Source organism: Ambystoma mexicanum, chromosome 6p (assembly GCF_040938575.1).
Source record: "Ambystoma mexicanum isolate Mex_15411 chromosome 6p, UKY_AmexF1_1, whole genome shotgun sequence".
In the NCBI taxonomy this organism is placed as follows: Eukaryota; Metazoa; Chordata; class Amphibia; order Caudata; family Ambystomatidae; genus Ambystoma; species Ambystoma mexicanum.
The window spans coordinates 13840358-13858914 of record NC_090935.1 but is presented as its reverse complement, the minus strand read 5'-3'; the positions used below and the strand labels follow the sequence as shown (position 1 = coordinate 13858914).

Below are 18557 nucleotides of genomic sequence, written 5' to 3'. Positions count from 1 at the left end.
TGGAACAGTAATCTCATTTTTCAAGAGGGATCAACTAGAGCAAATGGGGGTAGACCCTATGGGGTCTATGCATGATAATGAAGCATGGTTTAGGTCTGAAAGGTGATACTTAACGGATGTAGGGGGGTGCTGGCAGTAGACATAGAATTGGAACTTCATTTAGTTGAAAACACACACATTTGGTTAATGTCTACTGGCACCCCTCCCATAATTAATTGGTTCGTATCTTGGGGACTTTAGAAGACATCTTTGAAGTCTCCAAAGTAGAATTCCCAGACTCCTGGGTAGTGACTTGAGTTTCCCAGGTATTTATGAGGCACGATAATTGTACCAGGGAACTCTTTGGAGAGGGTTTTGGGAAGGCTGGGGTCTGCAAATTGTAAATGGTCAGATATTGGGAGATATTCCACCAAACCCTACCTGGCACAGGAATGACTCTAGGTCTTGCATTGAGTACATGGCAGTGTCAGAAGACCTATTCTTTGAATTTAAATTCTGTGAAGTGGTCAGTATCCCGTTTAGTGATCACAACATTTTAATATTATAATCAACCCCCCAGGGGAAACAGCCTGCAGAAACATTGTTGTGAACTCTCAGAAGAACAGAAGTAGTTGGAACCCAAAAAGTCTTGAGATCATTAGCAAGCTGACAGTAGATTCTTGGCACTCCACAACATGGTCTCACAAGCTTAGGACTGTCTGTGGAGAGCTTTCCAATATACCTGAATAATAAGGTCTCTGAATGCCAAGCAAATAACATTCTTCCATTATGGTCTAATTGCTCCCATCCCTATGCAAAGGATGTCCAGTTAAGGAAAGGCCAAATGCATAGGTTAATGGCAACGGTGACCGTTAACCCTTACCGCCGTACTACGAGGTCCCTTAGCGGGTTGGTGTTTTAACGCCTGCTTCTTGCTAAGGGACCTCGGAGCTAATTACGGCACCGCAAAATTGCGGTGCCGTAATTAGCGCCTTCCCCATTCCCATAGAGCCCTATGGGGCAGAAATGGGAATGGGGAAGGGCAATGGCGGAAAGGGGATTTACCGCCCCTCCAACCTTGGAATGGGGCGGTAAATCCCCTTTCCGCCAAGGCGGTGCCAGTATTTTACCGGCATGAGCCATGGCGCTAATAGCGCCATGGCTCACCGCCTACCGTGTACTGAGGCCCAATGTGTGTGTGTGTAATTATCAAATCTGGTTCTAATTCCTGTGCCTCTTGCCCAAATGGCTTGTGCAATTTATTAATGAAGCGGGATCCTGAAATGTGGGTTGTGACTTTGTACATTGTATTTCAAAGTGTTACCAGCATCATGAAATACCTTGGTAATCGTTCCAATTTTTAAGAAAGGGAGTTGTTCGGAACCTCTCAACTATCGACCAATTGTCCTCCTGGACGTGGAGAGCAAAGTTTTTGCAAAATGTGTTTTGGGAAGTGTAGAGGATTGGATCTCCTCTACTGGGAAGATATCTAAATTTCAAACAGGTATCAGGAGGGCAATCGGTACGGATAACAATGGATTGTTTATTCAATCCTTGGTCGATCAGGCTAGTGCTGGGAGAAGGTACTGTGGCAAGTGTTGACCTGAGCCTTGCATTTGACATGGTGGACAGAGTAAGGCTTTGGTCAAAACTTCTAAAATGGTGACTCCCGGCGCACCTCTTGGAAATCCTGGTTCAGAAACACAGTGACACTATGGTCCAGGTGAGGTTAAGTTCAAGTGGAGAGGTGTCTGGCCCAATAAAAACAGCTTGTGGTTTGAGGCAGGGGTGCGTTTTGGCCCCCTACCTCTTTAATTGATATCTAGTAGACTTGAGTGAATCCTTAGAAGATGCATCATTTATGCCCCGATGGTTGAGGGGGAACACTGCTTTTGGGTTCCGGTTACAGCCAGGAGACCAGCAGAGAAGAGGAGGAGAAAAAGCAGAAGCAAAGAGAAAGGGAAGTGCTTCCGGAACCGGAGATGGTTCTCCTCAAGTTTAGGGGAGGCAGGGAGGCTGTTCCAGAGGGAGGCGCCCGCCGAAGAAAGATATATGTGGGTTTCACTTTCCCTTGCTTTCTCTTGGCATCCCTCAGTGGGGTTCACTGTAGGCTTCGAATCACAGTTATGGTATTGTTTATTTATAAAAGTTCAGTTAACTTTACCATTTTGACTAGGTTATCACACTCCGGCGATCTTAATGTCTTTTTAAACATATATTTGGTGCACTTTCACCAATTCAATCCGGTCCCCCTCCTCCGGGCTCAGACCTTCCTCAAACCTTTCTCTGTAGGCAGTTCTAGATTCCCTCGATCGGGCGCAAGCCTTCAAACTGCTAGCATCACACTTGTTACTTTGCAATCTTTCACGCTTTTACTTCAAAGTACTTGCCATTTCAATGCAGAGACTTCCAATAGGCGATCGTGTCTCGCTGGGTCACTCTGTAGCAAGTGCCTTTACTTTCAACTGCTCCCCGAGGTTCTGTACAGTGAAAGTCCCCTGGGTTAGTCACAAGGGGGATGTGAAGCTAACACAATAATGAGCACACCTAATACTAGAACAAGTAAGTGCGACAAGGCAACCCTATGTGGAGTTCCATCATTAAAAGACAGCCATTACCCTGCATCCACGGAACTGGACATGAGAGTGGAGGAGAGAGAGGATTGTAGTTGTCTCTGAATCTTTAACCACGTTCATTACGACCCCCAGTACGATCACAGGACTCCACCGGCCCCAGTGTTGGTTATAATCATAGAGCCGGGTGTTATCTGAAGCCTTGGCTCATGGGTTACTTGGGTTGGGGGTTCCATTGTTGAGATTCTCTGCACCTTACACAAGAGCTGACGGGACCCTAACCCAAACAACCATTCATGTGAACTGTAAAGTGTTTTATATCATTTTAAACCTGTCACTGAGAGGTAATGGGCAACTATCAAATTGATTTTGGTGCGCGACACTGTTCAGGGACAAATGGGTACCAAAAAGCCAAGGCTAATATCTTGCATAGAAATGCATAGGTAATGAGTATCAACGCAAGGGGCTGGACTTCTAGAATTAGGTTTGCGCTCCAGGGGAATGCTCCCCATATATGAACCTGGAATGTGTACTAGACCCAAGACTCTGCCCTGGTTTGGTGTTGAATCGTGGTAACATACTTTCAATTTTTATCGAAATCCCTGCTCTACGTATGATCTCTACTAAGGACATAGAGCAAGTGAAATTCCATGACGAAAGCAAACTCAACACTATCATGATAAATGTACCATCTAAAATTGTGTACTCTATGTTGTTACAGGAGGTTGACCTGTTTAGATCTATAGGTTTTGATCTTAAACCTTGTCCAAAGTTTCTTGCTACTGACCCTAAAGGCACTTTGAATATGGGATCAGAGAAAGCGTGGGACGTGCGCATGGCAGGAAACCCAGTTTCAATATGCCTGCACAATGTGTGCATTTCCTCGATCCACATGTAGAAGCCCCATGGGTGCAGGATCACTGGGGATGGCTTCCCTCTATTTTAGCGAAAAAGCATGATTCCTAGTGCACGTCTTGTTGCTGTTGAGGAACTGACAAAGAAACCCATTGTTCACAATTTTCTCTTGGCCTCATGCAATGTCAGGGGATTTGGAAAATTAAACCAAGAACTGAAAAGGTTGGAAACTCTAAATGAGTGCTCTATTGTGTGTCTCCAAGACCCCTGGGCAATGGAGTGTTTGGTTTGGAACAGTAATCTCATTTTTCAAGAGGGATCAACTAGAGCAAATGGGGGTAGACCCTATGGGGTCTATGCATGATAATGAAGCATGGTTTAGGTCTGAAAGGTGATACTTAACGGATGTAGGGGGGTGCTGGCAGTAGACATAGAATTGGAACTTCATTTAGTTGAAAACACACACATTTGGTTAATGTCTACTGGCACCCACCCCTCCCATAATTAATTGGTTCGTATCTTGGGGACTTTAGAAGACATCTTTGAAGTCTCCAAAGTAGAATTCCCAGACTCCTGGGTAGTGACTTGAGTTTCCCAGGTATTTATGAGGCACGATAATTGTACCAGGGAACTCTTTGGAGAGGGTTTTGGGAAGGCTGGGGTCTGCAAATTGTAAATGGTCAGATATTGGGAGATATTCCACCAAACCCTACCTGGCACAGGAATGACTCTAGGTCTTGCATTGAGTACATGGCAGTGTCAGAAGACCTATTCTTTGAATTTAAATTCTGTGAAGTGGTCAGTATCCCGTTTAGTGATCACAACATTTTAATATTATAATCAACCCCCCAGGGGAAACAGCCTGCAGAAACATTGTTGTGAACTCTCAGAAGAACAGAAGTAGTTGGAACCCAAAAAGTCTTGAGATCATTAGCAAGCTGACAGTAGATTCTTGGCACTCCACAACATGGTCTCACAAGCTTAGGACTGTCTGTGGAGAGCTTTCCAATATACCTGAATAATAAGGTCTCTGAATGCCAAGCAAATAACATTCTTCCATTATGGTCTAATTGCTCCCATCCCTATGCAAAGGATGTCCAGTTAAGGAAAGGCCAAATGCATAGGTTAATGGCAACGGTGACCGTTAACCCTTACCGCCGTACTACGAGGTCCCTTAGCGGGTTGGTGTTTTAACGCCTGCTTCTTGCTAAGGGACCTCGGAGCTAATTACGGCACCGCAAAATTGCGGTGCCGTAATTAGCGCCTTCCCCATTCCCATAGAGCCCTATGGGGCAGAAATGGGAATGGGGAAGGGCAATGGCGGAAAGGGGATTTACCGCCCCTCCAACCTTGGAATGGGGCGGTAAATCCCCTTTCCGCCAAGGCGGTGCCAGTATTTTACCGGCATGAGCCATGGCGCTAATAGCGCCATGGCTCACCGCCTACCGTGTACTGAGGCCCAATGTGTGTGTGTGTAATTATCAAATCTGGTTCTAATTCCTGTGCCTCTTGCCCAAATGGCTTGTGCAATTTATTAATGAAGCGGGATCCTGAAATGTGGGTTGTGACTTTGTACATTGTATTTCAAAGTGTTACCAGCATCATGAAATACCTTGGTAATCGTTCCAATTTTTAAGAAAGGGAGTTGTTCGGAACCTCTGAACTATCGACCAATTGTCCTCCTGGACGTGGAGAGCAAAGTTTTTGCAAAATGTGTTTTGGGAAGTGTAGAGGATTGGATCTCCTCTACTGGGAAGATATCTAAATTTCAAACAGGTATCAGGAGGGCAATCGGTACGGATAACAATGGATTGTTTATTCAATCCTTGGTCGATCAGGCTAGTGCTGGGAGAAGGAACTGTGGCAAGTGTTGACCTGAGCCTTGCATTTGACATGGTGGACAGAGTAAGGCTTTGGTCAAAACTTCTAAAATGGTGACTCCCGGCGCACCTCTTGGAAATCCTGGTTCAGAAACACAGTGACACTATGGTCCAGGTGAGGTTAAGTTCAAGTGGAGAGGTGTCTGGCCCAATAAAAACAGCTTGTGGTTTGAGGCAGGGGTGCGTTTTGGCCCCCTCCCTCTTTAATTGATATCTAGTAGACTTGAGTGAATCCTTAGAAGATGCATCATTTATGCCCCGATGGTTGAGGGGGAACACTGCTTTTGGGTGGCGTACGCAGATGAATAATTTTGAAGATTATGTAAAGGTCAACAGCCTCCTGGCAAATCCAAACATATCCAATATTTTGTTCTATAAGGGAAAGAAACACAAACCAACACACTTTAAATGCAGAATGGGAGGGACCACATTAACTGTTCTCCCAACAGGGAAGTACCTGGGGACAACCCTTGTTAGGCCAACGGAGCATGGGATCAGTAAAGAGGCAGTATGGGATAAAGGGAAACATTACACAGCACAAATGGTGTATATTAAGAAACAATATGGTCGTTTTACCTTGCAACCATTATTACAGTTTATTACGTGTAAAGTTGTCCCTTCTGTATTGTATGGTTTAGAAACTAGAAATTGGGGGGTCAGTTGACAAATTGGAGGGACTAATTTGGAGGAATTGCATCCCTGTAATTATGCTCGGCTTCCGATTGGGTTTGAGTTTGATGATTTGGAGTGTGCAACTGAAGAAGTTATAACTGTCTCGTAAATTATTTCCGAGTTAACCGAGACACTATATGATCTGATGGGGAGATAGTCGGAATGCTCTGTTAGGCAGAATCATATGCAGTACCCTTGGGGAACACCACACACAATCAACACTACAAGTGACAGTACAATTTCACCTTTGGTACAAGCCTGTACTACACAGATAAAGTGGTAGCGATGGCTGAGCAGCCAGACCTATCTCAAGAGTAAAGTTAGCAGTATCAATAGTTACACAAAGGACCACAATTACTATGATTCAAACAAACACTGACTAAAAGTTTCTGAGTAAAAGAATATACATTTATTTACACATCAGTTATTAAACATTTCACTATTATCAAGCAGTTGAGCTTGATACACTACACCGCACCCAATAGATTCTGGACAAGTTAGGCTCAAAATGAAGTGTGCGCAAAATGGCACTCCAGTAATTTAAAAGGGAGGGAAAGACAAGGTTAGACAGAAATTGAGCAGCCCCAACAAGTAAGTAAGCAGGGCAAACTAGAAAGAGGAACTACAGTGAGGAAATCAAATTCAAGGGGCCTGGCCCAAAGTCAATGGACCAAAGTCTTTGCAGAGGATCACACAGTTCAGGGTAGTTCACAGTTAAGTATTTTCCAAGAGTTCAGAACAGAGTTGGTTGGACGAAAAGTTACTTTAAAGAATAGAAAAGGACAAGCCCTCGCATTGGCAAAAGATTTCACACACCTTCACCGCGGCTGGACGAAACGAGCAAACGGGTTAGCACAGTACCTTTAGAGCAGAAGAATGCTGTAGCTGCGGCAGACATTCCTGGCAGGTGCTGCAGGCTCACAGTTCCTGAAGCGACTGTCAGACTTACAAGAAGGAGGAACACTGGAGGGACCTGCACAGCCCAGAGAAGAAACCAGCAGTGTAGCAAAGCGATGAATAAAAGATGCGCTCCTTAAAACCCAAGCATGGTCAGATCCTCCTGGCTATCCGGTTCACTGTACCTGGCTTGCAGTTTGACAAACTGGTTGGTCCCACCAGCTCAACGGTAGAAGATTCCTTGCAGATCTTCCCTGATCTTGAAGTTTGGAGATTCGGACCCGCATCAGGGCTTCACTGGGAGGTTCAGTCGTGGTAGAAGTCCTCTTCTGTCAGCTTCTCTTCGGCTCTCTCGATCCAGTGGCGACTCTGCCTTCTCAGTCCCATAGACCTGATTTTTATACAGTTTTCCCCCATTCACACAGCCTGGCTGTCAATCACACAGCAGGGGGACTGTCCCGCCGGGACAGTCCCCACAGCCAATCATACCAGAGTGCGACATGGGTCTTTAAGAAGACCCTGTGCAGGGAGTCTCAAACCCCTCCTCACATCCTGTTCCCCTCAGACATTGAAGCGCCTAAGGACGGCTTTTGTGCAGAAGTCTGCGAAAGGACGGCAAACAAAGGAACCAAACCTGGTTTGGCCATCGTCTGGAATGTAGCAGGTGCATTCTTTAATCCAAAAGGCATAACCTTAAACTGGTAGAGGCCTGCTGGGGTTGAGAATGCAGTCTTCTACTTGACATGGTCTGTCAGGGCTATATGCCAATAGCCTGACATCAGATAACATGTACGAGGTACTTGGCTGAACCAAGTCCATCCACCAGTTTATCTGTCTTTGGCAAAGGATGGGCATCAGTCTTAGTGACTGCATTTAGAGCTCTATAGTCCACACAGAATCTCAACTTCTTGGATCCTGCCTTTGGTATTAGAACAACTGAACTAGACCATGGAAAATCAGATGCACTCACTCACCCTCCCATGACTGAAAAATCCTGTCAATGGCAAGTGCGACTCACTGCATAGCCCGTAGCATACGCCAAAGTACAAATCCAAGAGGCTGTCTGGAGCGCAGGATAAGGATCCCAAAGATGAAAAGGAAAAAACTCTCCTGAGCCTCACAGCAGCAGCGGGTCCTTAATTCAATACCATTCACCTCGGCGTGATTGAATGTAAAGAAAGTGTGTACCAGAGTACGCTGTGCAAATAGCACTCCAGGAGCAGCGGAGGGAGGCAAATCCTTCAATCCGCAAAAAAGCCACGACCACGAATTCCTCAACAATGTAATTTATTTTCATGCATTGTGGACAGGGAAACACATAACAGCGTGGTTCGCGGTACACAGAACGCTTGATCACAAATGGGGAGGGGACACAAAGGTAAGACATAAATATGAAGAATGACTCGATGGTTCCAGCATGATAGATGAGGTTCGTAATTATGGAGACAAATAATTGTGGCTGTAATTTATCGGACATATATATAATGTGAACAAGGAATGTACTGCACTCAGTACCTTATTGTGAATATTAATTTCATACTCTCTCCCCCCGATCTCATGTTTAACCCTCCCTCTATCTCCAACTTCCGCACCCCATCTGAATCTGAAATGGCTGTGTTGCAATATGATGTGTTGAAAAATAGATAGCTCATTTCACATGATGGACAGCATCAGAACAAAACCATGGAGCAGAAGGAGAGGTACGACTGATGCACCCCTTTGAGACCTTTACTCTGGACAGCATCGCCCATCACTCCCTTGTAGAACACATCTCTCTCACTATCTCATTGTTAGGAGAAGGTTAATCACTGGTGCCTCATTGCCTGACTAGCCATTGAGAGTCGTTGCTGTGGAGGATGAGCACGCCATTGTTAGCACCTGCAAACACTCTCCAGGTAAGAGGGTTTTCATTCTGCTCAAACATTTGGTCAGCATCTGACAATATAAGAAATGGTACAAAAAAGTCAACTTCAGTGGATCAAAACAGAAGTAATCCCTTTCTCTATTATTATTATTATTATTATTATTATTATTATTATTATTATTATTTCACAGTGAGGGAAGCAGATTGCAAAAGATCAATCTGAGGGAGCAGGAAGCTAAAAAAGGTGAGTACGAGGGGGAGCAATTTGGCAGCATGGGAGGAAACGGGTGAGTAGATCACCCAGTTTCAGGTTAGTTGGGGAGGCAATGGGGCAGCGACCTTGGTGTTAATGAAAAACTATTCCTCGAAAAGGAGAGTCGTGAGCGCCTTCCTGAAATGTAGAAGCTAGAGGACAAGTCTGGTATTGATGGGGAGGCGGTTCCAGAGTTGGGGGCATAGGCAGAGAAGGCTTGTCTTCTAGTTCTTTCCTTCCTGCAGTAGCAAAGTTCAAGTCTTCTCATTTCTTGGCTTCTGGTGGGTTGTAGGCCTCTGAAGATACTGAGTGAGGTAGCATGGGGACTTCAGGGTGACAGCCTTGCACATGTGGCAACAGTATTTGAAGGTGATACATGCTTGAAGTAGGAGCCAGTGCAGTGAAATAAGGATCAGGGTGATGTGGTTGAACTTGCAGAGTCCTTTGATTCATACAGCATGTAGGACACATCTCAGCGGTGCCAGGGTGGTTGGTGGTAGACCCACCAGGGGGGAATTGCCACCATCCAGGTGGCATAGCACCCAGGCTTGGACCAAGTCATTTGTTTCTTCCTTTCTATGTGCTGCTTGAAGTGGGGGTTGGGTGAAAACCCCGATGTTCCGGGAGAAATCTAGATCTGGTGTTAGGGGGTTTGGTCCTGTTGGTCAGAAGGAACCTGGTCGTGGGTGGGTTGCACTTCATTAATCACTGAACATCCAGGACTGGATCAATATCAGGCAAACCTTGAGCCTGTGGATCTCTTCCATGGAAGAGATCTTCAGATAGAGCTACACGTCCTCTGCATATTAGTGCATGTTGTGTGGAGCCTGGATGGTCCTTAGCTGTTCCATGTAAATGTTGAAGATCACGGGAGAGAGGATTGATCCTTGCGGGACTCCAGAGATGATGGATAGAGTTGGTGATCTGGAGGAATCCATTTGAACACATGTGTGGCGGTTAGTGAGGTAGAATTTGAAATGTTACATTGCATTTCATGTTTGCCATTGTATCTCATGTTTGCCTTTGAGTATGCCTGTGTGGTGCAGCGTCATTCCAGAATGGATTGTGGAGTTATATCCATTCTGGAATGCTGTGCTCCTCACCTTGTTATTTCTCAAGTGTTGTCAGTTATTCCCTGGATGTTGGTTAAGTTGGGGGTCTTTTGGTGTATGGCTTCTTGCAAAGTAATAAGCGTATCCTGAACGTACCTGGCGTGTCCTCCCTCCATCACAATGGCAACGAGGATGGGGTGGTTGAGGTAATCCCTGCTCTCTTGGAGGCAACACCGAATTTTGGACCCCCAACTGATACGCCGCACTCAACGGCCGTGTGTGCTGTCGGAGCCGAACCGACGGAGGAAGCCGGCATCCAGGAGGTGGCCCCATCAATTCAGTGGTGAACTGCCCAGCCCAGCCCCGCAGTGCTTCCTGCCGTGCGACGCGGTGCTGCCGTGGAAACGTTGTCCACCCTCATTTCGGGAAACGTTGATGTGAGTGGGGCGCCAGCATGATTGGTACCTCCTGGTGCCCACTAGTTGAGGGGCTGCCCGGAAGCTGAAGCAAGAGTAATGTGGGCGGCTATAAGAGGAGCAGAGTTCTCCCCTCGTTTTGGCCGTCAATTGGGCTGAGAGCACGACGCGTCGTGCACCCGTCACGTGACCCGTCACGTGCAACGCTGCCTGGAGATCAACACGGAAAACTTGGGATACGTTCCCGACACGTCCGGGCAGACAACGCAGAAGTAGTAGTGACGCTGCACGTTACTCTACATTACCGTGGCTCTCATTTATGTATGGAGCTGAAGGGAAGTAAGCACGACAACCTGCCCAGGGCCCTTGTTGGGAAGGCAGTGAGCACCACAGGTGAGCAGCTGTGTGTTCAACCTCCTGTCTCGGATATGCTCAGTTTTTGAGAGTTGGGATGGTTATATTCCCATGAGGTGGTTGACGTTTATGTGTCCACTCCAGCTAGCATAGTGGATGTTTCAATATTGCAATAGCCCATCCTACCTGGAAGTTGATGCTGTGGATGTTGTGAGTGTCTGCCTCTGTACTGCATTCCCTGCTTTGGGTGTAACTCACCAGGTCTTTAAAGAGCTTGACTCTGTACTGCATTTTCCAAGCTGAGGATATTGTGAGTGACTACCTTTATACTGCATTTCCATTTTGGGTGAAAGCCACCACTGCTGCACAGCTTACTGGGAACAGAAGATATGGCATTGTCTGGAGTACCTGGTCCGCAAGTGTTTATGCCCACACCAGGCCCACCAAGAATTAAGTGGGCTCCTTGGAAAAAGGTATTCTTGCACTATGTTAAGGCCACGTGTGGAAATGGAATGTCTGTAGAGCGTAAAGTGGCAATGTTAATGCATTTCCTGGGTTACGAAGGTCAGAGGATATATGACACCCTCCCTGATGTTGTTGAATTGGAGTTGGAAGGGGGAGCTAATGATTTTGACGAGGCACTAGCCAAACTAGATAAACATTTTGAATCAAAAACCAGTACGGTGTTGGAACGATACCATTTTGCCATGAGGCGCCAACATGAAGGAGAATCTGTTGAAGATTACATAACAGCTTTAAGACACTTGTCTCTACATTGTAAATTTGGTAGTGGGTTAGATGAACACATTAGGGATCAGTTTATGATTCATTGTCTGAATGATAAAATACGTGAGGAGATTTGGTTGAAGGATGACCCCAATTTGGAGGAAGTTATTAGTATTGCAAAAAGAATTGAGCATACATTGCAGTGTGTGGCAAAATTGTCAGTTAAGGAAAATAAGTCATTGCCAGATACTGAGGTATTAAGGGTTGTTGATAAGAAGGGAGTTTATCCCAAAGAAAAGAAGAAACAGAAAGCTAGGCCCAATAAACGTTATGAGGCTACTCAAATCAAAGGTGGGGGTGGTGAACAAGGAAATAGACACATCCAAAAGGACAATGCCCAAGTTAACATGAAAAGGGAAGATAAGCTGAGTTTTTGTTGTGGGAGTCCAGGCATTTGTCCACATCTCCCATTTGTCCTGGAAGGCGGGTAAACAGCAGTATATGTAAGAAAGGGGGCCATTTTGAGAATTGTTGTAAAAATTATCGGGTTGGTGGTGGAAAGGGTACACTCCTGATTTAAGAATATGATGGTGCGTCATCTGAGGAAGGTGATGTCTCAGAAAATGAGATTGTTACAGTTCACATGGTAAAATGCACCAGGTCTGATGAATGTGAACACCCTTCGGCTTGGATAGAAGTGAATGGTCGCTTAGTTAAGATGCTTGCTGACTCATGTTCCAAAATCACATTGATGTCCAGAGTGGTGTTTGAAAATGTGATTGGTGGTTCTATGGAACATCTGTTTCCCTCAGATAAGGTTCCTGGTGGGTATAATGGAGATAAGATAGACATTTTGGGTTGTTGTGATGCTGAGTTCAAGTTTAAAGGAAGGAAGACGCGCGGAAAAATCTATGTTACAAAAAGGGGTGAAACTTTGTTAAGTTGGAGGGAACAGAGGGGGTTGTGCATTAAGTTGGATCCTAATAGTGAGGAACAGGTTCTCAATGTGGCTAATAGGGTAGAGTCAAATAGAAACAACTCCAAAAATAGTGAAATGTTAATCAAGTACCCAGAAGTATTCTGTAGTAAAGTGGGATGCCTTAAAGGGATGGCCCACAAAATTGTTATAAGAGAGGGAAGCAAGCCTGTTGCGTCGAAACTGAGACCGTTACCATTGTCGATGCAGAAAGCTGTGCGGGATGAACTGTTACAATTAGAGAAAGAAGGCATTATTGAGCCGGCCAAAGCAGTAGAATGGATCTCTCCCGTGGTGGTGATGAAGAAAAGTAGTGGGGACTTGAGAGTATGCATTGACTTAAGGAAACTTAATCGGTGCGTTTTGGCGGATCGCCATCCCCTTCCGAACATGGGAGAATTGTTAAGTAGAATTGGGGGTGCTAAATACTTTGCAAAACTTGGCATGGCAAGTGCTTACCATCAGATTAGTTTAGATGCTGAATCGTGCACATTGACTGCCTTCATTACTTATGAGGGAATATATCAATTTCGGCGCATGCATTTTGGATTGATATCAGCATCCTCTGTATTTCAGAAGGTTATGGACAAATTGCTAAAGGATGTCAGTGGAGTGTGGTGTTTTCAGGAGGATGTTCTAATATGTGGAAAAGATGAGGAAGAATTGAAGGGAAGACTTGATGTTGTCCTGAAAATTTTTAAGGCGAGAGGTATAACTTTACGCGATGAAAAATGCGTTTTTATGACTCGTGTTGTTGATTATCTTGGTCATGAGATATCCGAGCAAGGCCTCAAACCAAAAAGGAATTTGGTGGAGTCCATTTTGAAAACGCAACCACCAAAGAATAAGGCAGAATTGAGGTCATTTTTAGGTACCATTGAATTTTATCATCGGTTTGTTGAGAATTATGCTGATTGCATAACCAATTTAAGGGCATTGTTAAGGAAAGGTGTTGAATTTGATTGGAGCAGTGAACGTGAGAGAGAATTCGAGGAGATGAAAAGAAAGAATGATATGGCTAAACCTTTATCGATGTTTGACACAAGAAAAAAGACCATTCTGTCGGTTGATGCAAGTGATACGGGCATAGGAGTGGCGATGTTGCAGCCAAATGTTGATTGCACAGAAATGGTTGTAATGCATGCATCCCGTATGTTGAGAGGTGCGGAACTAAACTATTCTGTTTTGGAAAAAGAAGCTTTGGCGTGCCATTGGGGCATAGAAAAAATGAAGAATTTTGTGCGGGGTCAGGTTTTACGTTGAGAACTGACCACAAACCACTTAAATCGATTTTTGAAAGTAAAGGTCTTAACAAAGTATCAAGGAGGGTTGCTGGTTGGGTAACAAGACTACAATGCCACAAATGCTCTGTAGAAGTGGTGTCAGGTAAAGAGAATGTGCAAGCTGATCATGCCTCAAGGGTGAAATTGGAAGACAGTGTGTGTGATGGAGGCAATGATGTGTGTGGCGAGAATGAAATGGTTTTTGCAACCGTAGAAGGTATTATACAAAAGCAAGAATGGATTCGCGCTTTGAAGTCAAATGAAATGTGGAAACGTGTCATGGCTTTTGTAGAGGTAGGATGGCCTGAGAAAAGATTACTGTCTGGTGAGGAAAGGTCATTATGGGAAGTGAGGTTTGAATTGTCAGTGAAAGGGGAGTTATTGTATCGGGTGGACAAGTTGGTGGTTCCAGGGTGCCTGAGAGAAACGTTAATAAGAGTTGCCCATCAAGGACATATTGGAGTCTGTAAAACAAAAGAAGTGATAAAAGCAGATTACTGGTGGCCAGGGATCGACCATGAAATTGAGAGAGTAGTTGGTGCCTGCTCTGATTGTATCAAAAATTGGATGGCAGTGTCCCAACCAATGGGAAAAACAAACAACCCTGAGGGAGTGTGGCAGGATTTGTCGTTGGATATTTTGGGTCCAGTTGACATGGGTGTGGGTAGAGGAAGTTTCATTTTGGTCCTAGTTAATACCTTTTCAAGGTGGACTGAATTTAAGATACTGAGAGAAGTTACATGTCAACGCATTATAGAATTTCTGGAAGGTGTTTTTGAGAGGGAGGGTTTACCCAGGAGCATTCTCACAGACAATGGTCCACAATTTACGGGGACATTGTTCCAAGAGTATCTTGATAAATGTGGGATTGGGCAGAAGAAAACTCCTTTATATTATCCCCAAGAAAATGGTATGGTATAAAGGGTGAATTGATGTATTATGGAAGCAATCCGTGGAGCGAATGTGTGCGGTCTTGATAGGAGAGTGGCTGTGAGGGAGAGGTTGCATGCGTTGCGGATGGCTCCAGGACTCGAGACGGGTATTAGTTCCTTTGAACTCATGAGAGGGCGAAAAGCAAACACTTTGGTGACGCCAGCCTGGTTGGGCAGGACAAGAGCAACAGATGTAGTTGTGGATTTTGTGAGAAAAAGGATGGATGCTCGCAAAGAGAAATGGGTGGAAAAAGTCAATGAAAAATGTCCAAGAAGAAGAACTATGGTTGAGGCCAGAGATTGGGTTAAAATAAGGAAGGCAGTTGTCTCCAGGAAAGGAGAGCCTCTTTATACCGAGCCTGTTAGGGTTGTACGAGTTTACCGAAATGCTGTGATGGTAGAAAGTGGTCAAATCTGGAATATGTCTAGAGTTGCAAAGCTAAAGAGTTAGAGCCATATGTTATTTTCTTTTTGTTTTAGTTAGATGTATATTTTCATAATAAAACATTTTTTTTTATTTCATAGGGGAGAGGGGTGTGTTGTATAAAAGATAAGTTACATTGCATTTCATGTTTGCCATTATATCTCATGTTTGCCTTTGAGTATGCCTGTGTGGTGCAGTGTCATTCCAGAATGGATTGTGGAGTTATATCCATTCTGGAATGCTGTGCTCCTCACCTTGTTATTTCTCAAGTGTTGTCAGTTATTCCCTGGATGTTGGTTAAGTTGGGGGTCTTTTGGTGTATGGCTTCTTGCAAAGTAATAAACGTATCCTGAACGTACCTGGCGTGTCCTCCCTCCATCACAGTTCTCACTGATCCCCTACCATGATGTAGAGTGTCAGTGAGTCTCTGTCGGTCTGCAATGTTGAACCCAGATGAGATGTCAAGGAGATCCTAAAGGCAAAGATGACCATCATCAAGGATGTTAAGGGTATTGTCGATCACCTTGATGTAAGCCATTTCCATGCTGCATCTGGATCTGAAGAAGGATTGGTAGGACTGAAGGAGTCTGTTGCTTTCGATGTGTTGGAGGAGTTGCATGGCTACTGCTCTTTCAAGAATCTTACTAAGAAGGGAAGATGGGTGATAGTTGCTGAGGTTGTCTGTGTCCAGTGTCAGTTTCCTGAGAAGCCAGGGGATTTGTCCAGTCTTGATTGTCGAGGAGAGAGTGCCTTGCGTGAGGGAACAGTTGATGATTTACAGGTAGATGGGAGGCAGTGAGGATGTTGTACGCGTACGATGTGGCCTTGAGGGATGCAAGGGTGGCACTGACGTCTGCCAGGTCTCTTGAAAGTTATCCAGATAATGAAGGTTTTGCAAGATGGGATGTGCTGGCAGTTGTAGCGTTGATGTCTATGTCCTGGCAGATAATGCTGATCTTGTTGATGAAGAAAAGGTTGAAGATGGTGGATTTTTCAATCGAGTGCGGTACGGGTTGGTCTGAGAGAGGATTGGTGCAATGGTTAATGATTTTGAAGAGGATCCTGCTTCGTTGTTAGCCTTTGCTATGTTGTTCAGGTAGTAGGTGACCTTGACAGTGGAGATCAGTCATCTGTGTGTAGTGCAGAGTACCTTGAGGAGGGTGAGGTTGTATATGCTGCACGATTATATCCAAGTATTTTCATGTTTTCTGATGGTTCTTTTGTTAATGTTGAGGTTTCGAGTGTGCCAGGGTGCAGATGTTTTAGGGTTCAGAGTGCGTTGTTTCATGAGGTTAAGATGTTGGTTGTGTAGTGTGTTCAGTTCTTGGAGAAGCAAATTGAAATCATGGTTCGTCTGAGGTAGAAGAGCCCATGTGTGATGAACGTTGGCAAGGTCTTTTGTGAGAGCTTCTACTGGGAAGTTCTTGAATGTTCTGAAGGCTTATGTGCTGGATATTGAATGAGAGTGCTTGACAGGAGTGGTGTGACTAATGTTAAAGAGGATCACCTTACGGTCCAACCAGTTGAGTGGGATTAAAGAGCTGTGATAGAGGGTGGGACGGGTTGTGTTATGGCAACGGTCATTACCTTTCCTGTGTGTTGAGTCTTTCATGTGCTGTGTGAGTTTCAAAGTGTCAAGAAGGCAGTGGAACTCTTCCTTAATGGACCTGGTTGCTTGGTTGCCAGGGATGTTGACGTTGCTGGGGGAGATGTTGGCATGCGTGAGAGACATAGTGGTGACCAAGTCTGTGAAGTCTCTGATGAAGTAGGTGTTTGGCTGTAGATGACGTAGAAGGTGTCTGTCCATTGGAGATAGCAGGAAGCGTCAGGAGTGGTTTTCAAAAGAGCCGATGTTATCGACGTCAGCTTGGGTACATAACCATGAGTCCTTGTGAATGCTGGCAAGGCTTCTTCCCAATATTGATTGGACGGCCTCTTTGCTGTGGGGATGACGTTGTCATGGATGTGGTTGGAGGTGGATGCCATGCAGGTCTTGTGATGTCGGGTGTGGGTCTGAGGTCAGCAATTTCTGCTGTGTGGTTGATTACTGAACGGATGTTGGCAAGTGGTGGATGAGGGAGTGGTGATGGGGTCTTTGAAGTCACAGGTGAGGTTTCTGTGATGCGGGGTCCATGATGTTGCTGGTCGGGGGAGTGGTTGGCGATGATTGGTGGTTTTGGCCTAAATCTCCCATCAGCCTTTGTCAGCATAGTCAATGGAGGGGGATCATGGGATTCATAGAGAGCCACAGGTTGCCAAGTCTGTGTGTACATTAAAAGCATGACATAGCCTTAGTGTCCTCTGCTCCCAGACTCCTGCTACCCTGAGCCCCCTCCAGACACTGTTGGCCTCCACCAAACACTAATATAAAGAGAACGTCTGTGACTACTGTCTAATCCCTGTGATTTTACATTTGCTGAAGCACAAACCATCTAATGGTACATTGAAGTGGTGCAGACCCGGTAGAGCTTCATCCCTGGCATTATCCTCGCACAGTACACTCAAACATTGTGCTTTATAGGACCTGCCACTGTTATCTTGAAGCAATCTTCTGGGAAGTAATGGCTTTATTGCTGCTGTAAAGTAGCTCCTGCTTTAATAAAAATGTCTTGGCTAAGTGTGCCTTTAGCCACATTATTTCAAAGCAATATTTCTGCCCTCAAATCTGTTGCCATTAAATCATGATAAAACAAGCACTGACAAAGCCAACAGTTATGGCGCATGTGTGTGTATTTGATTGGCACTTGTCGGGCACTGGCATTGTGTGCCCAGGTACTCACACCCTTGTGTAGCTGTTGCCATCTTATGGTCAGGTAGTATCATTGTAGCAGCACCTGGTAAAGGCCTATCCCAAGCCTACACAAAATCTAAAACTGTTGGCTTTGCCAATGCTTGTTTACATGTATATTATTATTTTTAATTGGTTCCTGGAGAAAGCAGAAGAGCAAACAGTGATGGATGTGAACCCCCCAGAATGTGCACTGCAGATTAGCCGCAAGGAAACAGCAATGGAGTCTTTAAATAAATATGTTGACGGATAATTATTGTGCATTTTCTTTTAGATTCTTCCTTCACGCCCACCATTGAGTCATGAAGAGTACCTGGAGGATAGAAACGCGTACCGTTACCGGTAAGACATGCATGTTTCTGCAGAACCTTTTTTAAACTTTATATTTAAAACGATTGTGAATCACTGCAAACATTAATGTCAATGTACTTGATTGTGGAATTCAGTTGAATGAACTAAATGCATTTCCTGCACACTTTGCTCGTTGCATTTAGCAGGGAAAGGGTGGGGAAATAATGAGGTCCATGTTGATCTTCTCGGGACTCTATTCCTCTACCAAGTTCCAACTCTGTTCCTTCAGCAGTTTAATAAAGTCCATGCACGTGTGTGGTACCTACCTGTACAGTGTGTGGC

General features: G+C 44.9%; 1 protein-coding gene across 1 annotated transcript in view; it reads left to right on the top strand.

The window, feature by feature from the left end:
- Positions 1-18557, top strand: part of CARD8 (caspase recruitment domain family member 8) — a 917106-nt gene that overhangs the window by 149551 nt on the left and 748998 nt on the right. The window contains exon 3 of the mRNA XM_069626623.1: positions 18199-18266. Within this exon, the coding sequence (XP_069482724.1) occupies positions 18199-18266 (68 nt within the window). The remainder of the gene's footprint in view (positions 1-18198; positions 18267-18557) is intronic.